The sequence below is a fragment of the Hyposmocoma kahamanoa genome, unplaced genomic scaffold (genome assembly GCF_003589595.1).
Source record: "Hyposmocoma kahamanoa isolate Upper Pololo Valley unplaced genomic scaffold, ASM358959v1 226, whole genome shotgun sequence".
NCBI classification, from domain to species: Eukaryota; Metazoa; Arthropoda; class Insecta; order Lepidoptera; family Cosmopterigidae; genus Hyposmocoma; species Hyposmocoma kahamanoa.
This window is the reverse complement of record NW_020653745.1, coordinates 25,952-38,066: the sequence shown is the minus strand read 5'-3', so window position 1 is coordinate 38,066 and position 12,115 is coordinate 25,952. Positions and strand designations below refer to the sequence as shown.

The following is a 12,115-nucleotide window of genomic DNA, read 5'->3' as shown; positions in this document are numbered from 1 at the left end:
TAATCACGTGACCGTAAATCCATGACCAAACTACCTATAGTTAGTTATAGTTGATCCTAATCAACGTTGAGCTTTTCCATGAGTTATAAAAATATTGTAACTTATCTAATGGCTTACTAACCAGTGTATTTCGGGTCGTTTCTTGTTGAGGCCTCGTGTATTTTAGGTCTTGGCTTAGTACTTGCCTCGGTGGCCATAGGCCGCCACATTGGCCCAATGTGGGTTGGGGACTTCCCACGTTTTCCGAGGGTTGTGTGTATCCACCTTCTTCGACGCGCAGGTTTCATCACGATTTTCCTTAGCCGAAAAGCTTGAAATTAAATTTTGTCTTATGAATTCTGAGAAACTCAGTGGTGCAAGTCCGGATTCGAACCCTCGGCCTCAGCTCGAGAAGCGGTTTCACTCGCCTCCCGATCAAATATATGAGACTATTTGATCAGGACCCGAATCAAAGACTTCATTACAGGCAGTTCATATTCGTCAGGTGTGACCTGTTGAATGATGTTGGTGCTGCCCCGCAGCCTGCTGAGCAGTGAGGATGTTTTTTGCGGATGATGGCGTACAAGTCATCTACCCGCGCCTCTGCAAACATGGTAGATGCACTGCAGAAACGAGGCAGCCCCATCAACATTCTAAAAGTATAATTTAGTATAAATATAAAAAAAGTTGAGTATTATTAAACCACAGGCTGTTCGTATAATATGATTGGCAGAAGGCTCTGAACAGTGTAATTTTTACTTGCCTATTGCAACGAGCAAACCTGCGTGCCAACATATTACTTGTGATCGCCCTACTTACCCTCTCAATGTCCACCTGATCATCAAGGTCGCAATATAATGCCCAAGATATTTAAAACTGTACACACGTGTCAGATTGGCATCATTAAGTTTAATGTGTGGTACACGCTTTTCCTGCAATTTTACACCAACGCATCACAGATGCCCAGCAGTCTCCTCGCTTATTTGCGTCTCGTGCCTTTACTCGTGTATTTGAGGGAGCAAAACTCGTAATATGGACGGTGCGCCGGAGATGTGGGCAGAAGTGACATTGTCACAATAGTGTACACGCCTGTCGTGTTGGTAACGAGTGACGGCAGTTTGTGTGTTGTTGCAGAGCGTTCGCGAGCCCCGTTCGCGCGCGCAGCGCCATGTGCGCCAGCGCCAGCGCCAGGCTGCACGCGCGCGCCGCGCTGCTGCTGCTCGCCGCCACGCTCATCAAAGGTACCGCCGACGCCCCTTCGACGCGGCGCCCACTTAGTCCGAGCGGTAATGCGTCGAGTCTGCTCTGCGGAGCTGTACGAATTTGCTTTGGCCGTGTACATTTTTATTTCTTTCGGTCTCATATTGATGCCGTAGTTAGCCACTAGGGCGCTGGGTTCCGAGATGCGCAGTTCAGTAGATTTTAAAGATGTTCATTATATCGTGCTCTTGTGTGTAGCAATTTGTAATAAGCCTGTCAGATCATGTAAAGGAGGTTATATAACACTTATTTCTCACCTATCGAAAGATTACAGAACAAAAATAATTGTCCTTAGCTAACTTGTTACTATTTAGATATCTCTAGACGACACCACGTCATCCCTTCAATCACGTCGTGAAACAGCAAATGTCAGCTATCTTATTCAAGTCACCACTAATGTTGTAGACTGCCCTGGGGCCTACTATGAGCTTATAAGCAGTCAGCCCAGTTCCATGTAATTCACTTGACGTGGTAAACCTGAATTGCTTAAATTCGTATCATGACCTAAGCATGACCTACAGAAAATTGAACGGAAATAGCATGGCGGGATGGTGAGTATTATAATGATATATAATATTGTCTCTGGTTGGCTAGCTGACATCTAATAAGAGCGAGATGGAACTACATACCAAATCATATGAAAGAAATAGATAGATGTACTATCTTGGGAGCGTTCAAGCCCTATTAACCGATTGTGTTCATGAGAATAATTATATATTTTTATTAATTTTATTACATATTGATTATACTTATTACGTTGTTTTGTAATATTGACAATTTTTCAGTCATACTTTACAATTTATTGTACGACAAAATTACTTGTCATGTCTAGTCATTATCACGTAAATTAATAAGGTGACTTTGTAATTTGATAACACAATTGGAACGTATGTTGTATTCGTACATTTTCATTGATTGCATTATAGTCAAATTTGGCACTATTTATAAGTTATTTTACGATTTTCGCTAAGTCAATAAAATTATTAAAATGATTAAAATTCCATTTAAAAATTTAAATAACATTCATGCCAATAATTTATCAACACTACTTTGAAGATTGGTAATTCGAACTAAAATTAAAAAAAACACTCAATACGGCTCAATAGTTAATAAATAGCATTTATTTATTGACAAATAACCTAAAAAAAATAACAAATTATTATGGAACTGAAAATGCAATAAAACTTAAACGAAATTTCTTAAAAATTTAACAAAATCCAAAAAAGTTAGTAAAGGAGTAACTTTTTTTGAATTACTTATTTTTACGGATGAGACCGCCACTTGCATGGCAAATGGCACGTCATGATACGATTTTGTTATGAAAGAAAAGGTGAACGGATTACGAATGGGGCACGTAAACTGCATGGACAGTGAATTGTTTTTGTGAGGTCATAGTACGAATTTGACAGGCAATCCAACTTACAGGCTTAAATAGGATTGCTCTAAGAGCTCATAATAGGCCCCCACTAAGAGACAGAACTCACGAAGTGGTTTTGACCCGCGCCCGCTGCTGTTGCGGGACAGCTGTTTTATTCCAACACTCACGATACCGCAGGTTTGTGCGATCACGTAGCCGCCGCGGTTGCGGAACGGCCTGCAAACTTGGCGGGAGAGGATCCGAACAATTGAGGTCGTCAGTTAAGTCTCTGACGTCGCAATGGACTCACATAAAAAACGAGCTATCGCGTTATACTTACTTCATCGAAGAATTAAAAGAAGAAGGTCTAAAAGATTCAGGGTGCATCCTCTGATTCCGGAAAGGAATCGTTACTGATTATTCGTTGTTCTTATTAATGAGTTAAAAAACAAGAAGACAAATTCTTTAATTTTATTCGGATGTCCGTATCTACTTATTCAGAACTTTTAAGAAAAATAGTAACTGGTAGGAAATTAATTGATCGACTTCAACATCCATAACTTGAGAAATCGACACGCGCTGCCAAATCGAAAATCAATCACAGAATGGCGTGGGAAGATCCAAACCGCGCGCGTGCAACGCGTCGCCGCGAACCGACGGCGGAGAGCGCGGGCGACGCCCGCCGAGCGCGCGGGGGATCGCGTCCCGCGCGGTCTGCGGCCGCCGGCGCCGCGGGCGACCGTCTCCGCTGCGGGCGTGAAACGCGTCGTGAAATTACGACTCAATTTTGCATACATTTCTACATTCTTTCTGAGACCCACACGAGGGTCCCGACCCCGTTCTCCGTAATAATTCGTAGATTCGATTACTTGTAGCATTCATATAAAATACACACGTAAACATAAATTTAAAGTTTTAAATTATTCACATTGATTCGGCAAGTAATGTTGTGGATTTTGATTAATATTTGCATTATAATATTTGATAACCGCGAAATAGCATACAAAATTTCACACTCTCTCGTTTTGCAAGCATGTAATGACGCGTGTTAAACCAAGACAAAACATAAATCGCAGATTAATTAGCAGCAGAGTGTTTTGACTACACAATAACAGAGTATGTATAATGTGATTAAAACAGTTACTGAGGGGACCGTATAAATTTAAAAATATGAAAAAAGACTATGTTCAACGATATCTATGTACTTGAGTAGGCTGCATAATCTAAAGATCTTTGCCTTTCTGCAAGGAAAAGTATAACATCAATAATTTCAACAACACAACTGTACTTTTTTCTTTTACTTAATTTGTTGTTGCCCCTGTGTCAAAGCAAAATAAAATGAAATATTCCTTAACTATGGATAAATATCATTGGTAACCACTCAATATTATCCGCTAACGCATTCACAATGGGTATAGATTGTCACGTCTGTCCACGGTACTACGGTACTGATGCTCTTTCACAAAATTCAACACTAAAACAAAACACTGTCAATATGGACAGTATTTTGTTTTTTATGTCTTGGAACATATTATTATGATTGCTGTGCATGTTCTTGTCCATAAATTGAATTCGTTGGGTTAAAGTAATATTGCTTAGAGAGGTTGTGGTAGGCCCCCAGATGCCAGATACCTCGTGTAAATAAAAAGACTAGCGATCAAAATCTTCTTTTCGCTTCTGGATTGTTTAATTTTGGTAGACATTGGTTCGATTTGAAACATCCAAACCGTCGACTGGTGCTTCGTTTCTGGATCTTGTCAAACCCAAGGTTCTTAACCTGTAATATTATAATATCGTAAACGCACCGAGACGAGCCTGCTTCAAACTTAGCAATCATGTCACAGCACCATTCCACGCGGGCGTGCTTCTGAGCGTCGCTCTATGGGAAATTGAAGGTCAGTTACGGATTAAAATCTCTAAATTTTTTGTTTTTCGAGATATACCTTTCAATTTTTTGGTACTTAATAGGAATTATGACAGTTTTAAACGCATAATAATAATAATAATATCGTTTATTGCAAAACATGTTGTTACATTAGGTCTTATAGTGGTTGGTAAAGTATCAAACATAATATACCCTGTAAGGGCGCAGCAATGTCAATTTTTAACATAATTATTAATCATAATATTATTACAATGAAAATAAATAAATCTAAACAAATATATTCAGAAAGTAAAATGATTTTATTTTAAAATGATTGTCAAATTTAAATTTAAAGTATTTTAAAAATAAATCAATTTATTCGTTAATAATGAATCAATTAAATATAAATAAAACATATGTATACATTTTTATTTGATTGCTCGTAATTGAGAGAAAAAATCTTAAGTCTCTGGTAAACATTGCCCCTTAGAATAATAACGCATAGAAACCTAGTCCGCACACGCTAAGTGAGGCAAATTGAAGCACTCCCAATGGGCCTACACGAGCGGGCGGGCCTTCTGTGCTCAAGGTCAACTTGCACCGCGAACAGCTCAAGAATTTTAGCTAAAAATGACGAAATGTGCGGTAAATGAGTGTAAAAATAATATACGTCCGACAAACATAAAATAGATACTAACATCACATCCCACAAGGAAGTAACGCGTTTCAACTTGTATTTTTATATAAATATTCACTAAAACCGAAAATTAATTTCGTTGCAACAAGACACGAAAATGTTGCAAAGTAACGAATTTCTTTCTCCCAATTTTGCTATTCTGTTTCGAAATAATTATATTACGTAATTTTTTGAGAATAGGCAATATCGCGATGGCTGCAGATTTTTTTTTATTCTAATGTAATATGCATTTGACCTCCATTTCTGCAAGTTGAATGCGTACAAATGTTGTTTACAAAGAGCAACCCCTAGAGTTTCTTGCTCATACTTCTCGGGGGAATCTGCCTTACGAATGAGCGGTAGATTTTAACCAATGTGACGATTTTGAAGTGTAATAATGCTTACCTATGAAATAAAGATTATTTTGATTTTGATTCTGGGTATCGTTTACGGGGTATTTGGGGGTGCTCATTACGAATATAGCACTGATTTCTAAATCCAAGATGGCGGACACGATATTTCAAAAAAATGCAATGTGGGTATCCTTTTCGAGGTATTTGGGGATACTCATTACGAATATGGCACTCATTTCTAAATCCAAGATGGCGGGCGTGGTTTTTCGAATAAGGGCAAGTTGGGTATCGTTTTCGAGATATTTGGGGGTGCTCATTACGAATATAGCACTTATTTGTAAATCCAAGATGGCGGACACGATTTTTCACAAAATGCTATATGGGTATACTTTTCGAGGTATTTGGGAATGTTCAATACGAATATGGTACTAAATCCAAGATGGCAGACACGTGCCCGTCATCTTGGATTTACAAATAGTGCCTTATTCACATTGAGCATCCCCAAATACCTCGAAAATGATACCCATATAGCATTTTTTTGAAAAATCGTGCCCGCCATCTTGGATTTAGAAATGAGTGCCATATTTGTAATGAGCACCCCCAAATACCTCGAAAATGATACCCGTATTGCATTTATTTGAAAACTCGTGTCCGCCATCTTGGATTTAGAAATAAAGGCTATATTCGTAATGAGCACCCCCAAATACCTTGAAAACGATACCCAACTTGTCATTATTCGAAAAATCGTGCCCGCCATCCTGGATTTAGAAATGAGTGTAATATTCGTAATGAGCACCTCGAATACCTCGAAGATGATTCCCATATTGCTTTTATTTGAAAAGTCTTGTCCTGTATTCAGATATAAATGCCATTTCCATAAGGATTACCAAAAATAAATTATTGAAAATTCTTGCCACTTGACATTGTCGATCGACAGTAACGATCGACAAAACCGAGCATATCTGTAGGCACCTGATCGACAGTAACGATCGACAAAATCGAGCAAATCTGTAGGCACCTGATCGACAATGTCGGGCAAATCTGTAGGCACCTTTAACTTAGTGATTGAACTTGAACGAAGAGTTAAGCAAGATACAATTTCCCTATTTTTGAGGGAAATATTATTCCATGGCATCATTATTTGCATATTTGTGTGCGTGCCGACGAGCGTAGATACAAGTTGCTTACGCCTACATGAATTTGATTTTTGCCTCACTTGTGACAGTTCGTTTCATATGAAACTATCATTCCATGCGTTATTATTCTAAGCATTGCCCAATATTTATTAAAAAGAAAATAGAAATGCTGTGTAACGATAATTCTTTATTCATAATAGTAGTTTATGTAACTGTTACATAAAGAAAAGGCATCGAAAGACGAGCATGGTTTATGAAACGAGTCGACAGGCGAGTTTCATAAAAACATCACACGAGTGTTTTAATCGAATCAAATTGTTTTGTTTTTCAGAGATGTTCGAAATTTGAATGTCATAGTAAAATCGAATTCGATGTTATTATTAGGAAGCAATAATAACATTTTCACAGATAAGAAATTTGTTCTAAAAAACAGTTTGCCTTTATGCTGGTCGTAATTTGCGGTTTTTTAACACATCATAGAGGGTTTATGATATGTGTGTAGACAAAATACATTAAAGGTGATTATAAATTTTATTTAAAATAATATAAAATGAAAAAGAGACAAGAAAAAATATGAAATTTTATTGTTAATATTTCGAATGTCTGTTTTAGACTAGAAAATCATCCACCTCTAAGGATGGCTGTTCACGCATGAAGATTCATTTTTGTAAATAGCGCCTAGCTTTAATTTAGGAGCAATTATTTTAATGGTTGATTTTGCTACTTCTCCGATTCAAGGCGTTTTTGTCTCAACTCAATATACTTTGAGTAGTGAGAACCGATTTTTATTATCTCCAGTGTCAAGTCCTGTATAGTGGCGAACTTATACTATATAGGATATTTCAATAAAACTTGGCAAATAGATGTAATTCCACGTACTTTTGAGGTCGGTTTTTTTAGTACTCTGTATTGAAATTATTATTACATAATATCTTTTTCAGAATCAGTGATGAGTCGGTCCACTTTCAATAGACGTAGCGTCTTCTCGTCAAGCTCCTTTCTATTTTTAACATAATATTTTCGGCTACAAGTAATATGTAGATCAGAAGTACAAAGTAACGTGTGAAACACATCTTCATTTGTATCAGATCTTAAGATCTGATACAAATGAAGATGTAAGAAAGTGCTTAAGCACTTCTTTTTTTTGGTCTTTATTACGAGATTCTTGAGTGTCTTCTGAAAGTTGTCCGATAGGTAACGCTGCAAAATGGTTAATTATAACTTTTCCGTGAATCACTATTTTGTGTACGGAAGACGGATTTGTGTACCGATAAAATACCAATCATATTGACGTATATTCTTGCAGAATCCAAAGCATATTCCCCAAATTTTTGGGAATCTATCATTATGCCAGACAATAAGGCTTGAAGGATTACATAGAGTTGATTTATCAAAATTTCATCGACTCCTGTAATTTCAGCAGAACAGGCTGTATTATAAAAAAAACCTTCTCGCTGTGTTACCGTCATTGGTATTACCATCTCCTTGTCGTGGTTTATCAATTATTAATCCAAGTTCCTCTCGAAAGCGTCTTGGTACCATAGTTTTTTCCTCTTGTTTCATCTCGTAGCTCACCGTTTTAGAAACGAAAGGTTGTAAAAAATATGCAAAATCATCTCCATACAGCGAATCCTGGCGTGCAGTGTTGGTAATCTATAACGATAAGAGTTTTCATTTTCGGGCCTTCTTCCAATAAAACATTAGACTTTGCCGTCTATCATGGTCAAAAAAAGTTCATGTTGAACTTGAACGCCATTGCCTTCCTAATCAATCAATCAATATGGTTCTGAATATCGTTAACAATAGCTTTAGTTTTCTCGGGAGTTTCTTCCGAAAACTTAATTAAAATAGGACGACAGAATCTCACGGATGAAAGCACAGGATTTTGCCAGACAACAGTACCAATCATTTCATCAATTAATCTGATAAGCATAACAAATGCGACGAATAAGTACGAGTCCGACACGAGTTCAGACTCCTCTGGAAATTTTTGTTTATACTCTCTTTGATCATACGAGCCGTCACATCCCCATTTACAGTTTAAAATAATCTTGAATTATTATGTGAAGACATGGGGTGGAGCTACAAAAACACTAATGCTTGAACTGGAACGATCCCAGAGGATGCTGCTTAAGGTGAGTCTACTTAAACCTAAACAGTTTGAGACAGAAAAGTACGTAAGTAAGTATGTATGTAAGGAGAGTACTCGCTGTCAGGCAGCTTTACATACGCACGATTCTATACAATTGCTCTTTGATGCCTTTTTATAAGTAATTAGTTTAGTGAAAATAGTTAAAAATATTTTTTTAACGTCTCTGTTAAAGTTGATGTAAACTTAATAGCACTACGTTCGAGTTCGGGGAGCCTGGAAGCCTAAGACACAGATCTCTTGATCAAGTTTATATTCCAGTCTCCAATAGATTTTATCCTCTATTGAATAATTCCTGATTTGTAACAAATATACTGTAACCAAAATTTGTGGAGAGAATAAATTATTATTATTATAAAACCAACTTTTTCAAACCTTTTTTGTATAAACCGTTAATAAATGTAACGATAACATTTTTGCACATTTCGATAGCTGACGCAGGTGGGTATATAGGTTCTGTTTACTTTTTTGAACTTTGTAATAAGGTGGCAGTAAGAAACGGTTCCGTTCATCCATAAAAATCTTCAAATATAAATATTGAGCCCCGGTCAGATTCAATTATAATTACACTTAATACTTCTTGATCGTTCTGCGTTTGTATATTATTAAATGTATGTATATTATTAAAGTCGTACATCAATTTTAGCACTCATATTTTTTTCTTCGCATCTGCAGACCTCAATGCCTCCACGATTTTTGCTTCATTACTTTCTCCGTTTGATTGCAGTCCTTGAATATATGCACCAAAGACGTGTTCGAATCCTTGTTCATTAAGTAGTGCAGTATTTTTGCACTTCTTACTGAAGAATTTTATAAGACCATATGAGAATACATGGTCTTCCTCGTTTTCCAGTTGAAGTCGATGGAGTGGAATCGATGATCGTTGACAAAGTAACAGAAAATTCTTGATCCAACTATTCACAGGGTTAACCTCAAAAAGGCTTCTTTTGTGATGCTTCGCTCCATCGAATGTTAAACTGTGTTTGCATTGCAATAAAAAATTTTAATCACTAATTATTAAACGTAAATTATCCTTCGAAACTTCATAACAATCTCGTAAAAATGTTTCTAGAGCTGAGATTCATTTCTTCCACCTTCAATGCAGGAAAGTATTAATTCACGTATCAAACATTTGAAATGACACATTTTCGAGGGATTTGGAAAAGTATATTCAATAACAAAAGACTGCTTGTATTAATAAATGAAATGTGTCAGAGTATTATATAGTAATGGTGTAGTGTGAATAATATTGATAAAAATTATAAGTATCTATATTAGTGGCGAGGGGTCCATATAACACGAGTCCCACCGGTTTGCTAAAAATTTTGCGCGTATTACCAAAAAATGGTACTAAACAGCGCGCACACCCCACCACTTAAAAACATATTCACTATTAAACGCGTAATAACTTGTCCTGATGCATCTCATGTTGAGTGCGTGCATTATTATTATTATTATTATCTCAACCAATCAGCGCGAGGTAAACCGGTGGATCTGCGGGTTCTATTCATGGTCTACGCGCTCCCATCAAAACACGCACATATTCGCAAAAATCCACTTTATAACGTCTAAACAAGTGGGGGCCGAGAAGCCGGAATAAATCGGCTTCTAGACGACTGGCCTTCACGTACATTTAAACCTTATTCCAAAAAATTACTGTTTAATTTGTTTTAATGTCAGAATCGTTGCCAAATGTAAAAAGTTCTTAAAATAATGTAACAAAATTATTCTAATAGTAAATTAATACAAAATATGGTTAATTTGTATTTTGGAAATCTTAACGATAAGTAGTGTTACATATGTATTTATATCTATTCGGGTGTTTCTTTTTAGTAGGGCTACGTAAAGAATGCATGTAGAACATAGTTGTAGAACACAGTGGGCGCTAAAGAAACGTAGGTAGAAGTAATTAGCGTTGATGCTGTCCAGGATGCTACCGCATTTGAATAAAAACCTGATTTACCTATATAAAGTACACTAGTCCCAAACCTCAACGATAACCTGGGAACAGGATATTACCTAGTTTGTAACAACCTAGAAAAATAATATTTAAAAAGTCGGAGTCATGTTTTTTTGTGATATAAACATTTTAATGAAAAATGTTGAAAATGCACGCCCTGTACACCATTTTTAAGTATACAATTACAAATTTGCTAATTTTGCTGTTCTAGTTTTTGTAACGGTAACCTAAATAGCCCAGCTAATGAAAACAATGCCAAAGAAAACCCGAATTGCTAAAGTTTCAGCACAAAAAAATATTCAATTAAATTTTTTCTTGAAATTTTTAACAGATTTTTTAAGGTAACTTTGACACCCAATACTGTAAAAAAATGTACCTAGACTACCATGGCAACAACATCTTACAAAAGTTGTCGCAACTCATCAAGATTCTAAACCCAACATATAAACATAATTAAATATCTCTGGAGTTACATGAGATTATACGTTTTAAAAATAAAACATGAGTGAGAAACATTTTTAAACTTCAAACTGCCATATCTCGAAAGGGACTGGTTGTGCATTGGATCCTTTTTGTTTAACTATGACCAATTATTTTTTTATAAATATATATAATTATACATATATAATTTATTATATATAATTTTTTTATAAATATACATAATTATTATTTTGCGGTGGTGAGCATTGAAATTTTTTTATTTTGCCTAAGTAGGCGGTGAGACAAAAAGTTTGGGAACCTATGATGTAGAAGGTCATGGCAATTCGTAGGTAATTAAAATAGCAACACTTAGCATTCACGAGTTTGTTTAATAACAAACTTTCGTATCAAAACGGGCAGCATATAACCTAACCCCCGGTTAAAAAACCGACCTCAAGTTATTCATCCCCTAGTTTACCAACCTTAGAGGTGGTATATTTTCTTGAAATTTAAATGGGACCACATCTGAGGTACCTTCTTTTCAACAAAAAAAAAATCATCAAAATTGGTTCACAAATGGCGAAGTTATCGCGTAACATACATACAAAAAAAAACACAGACGATTTGAGAACCTCCTCCTTTTATTGAAGTCGGTTAAAAATATAGCAAATAAATTACTTTAAAAACTACATTTATTTTATGTGTAACATAAGCTGGCCTGTGAAATGAAGTGAACTTGTATCTTGTGTGCTAATAAGTGATATATGTATTTAAGTGTCATATTTAAGCGCCAAGACGCCCTTTTAACGGGAAAACAAATGTTTGTTATTGTATTTTATTTCTTTTTTTTCAAAAAAAAATCAATAAAGTGTGAATATGTATATCTATTCCCCTTTCTGTGTGTTATATCCTTTCTGTGGCAATGTTTGGTACAGTAATAATTCATTCGTATATATCAATA

At 36.1% G+C, this 12,115-nt stretch overlaps 1 protein-coding gene across 2 annotated transcripts in view; it reads left to right on the top strand.

The window, feature by feature from the left end:
- Positions 1-1,147: 1,147 nt before the first annotated feature.
- LOC113228304 (lachesin-like) overlaps positions 1,148-12,115 on the top strand; it is a 35,229-nt gene continuing 24,261 nt past the window's right edge. For both annotated transcript variants that reach the window (XM_026461563.1, XM_026461564.1), the window contains exon 1: positions 1,148-1,220. In XM_026461563.1, coding sequence (XP_026317348.1) covers positions 1,148-1,220 — 73 coding nt within the window. The remainder of the gene's footprint in view (positions 1,221-12,115) is intronic.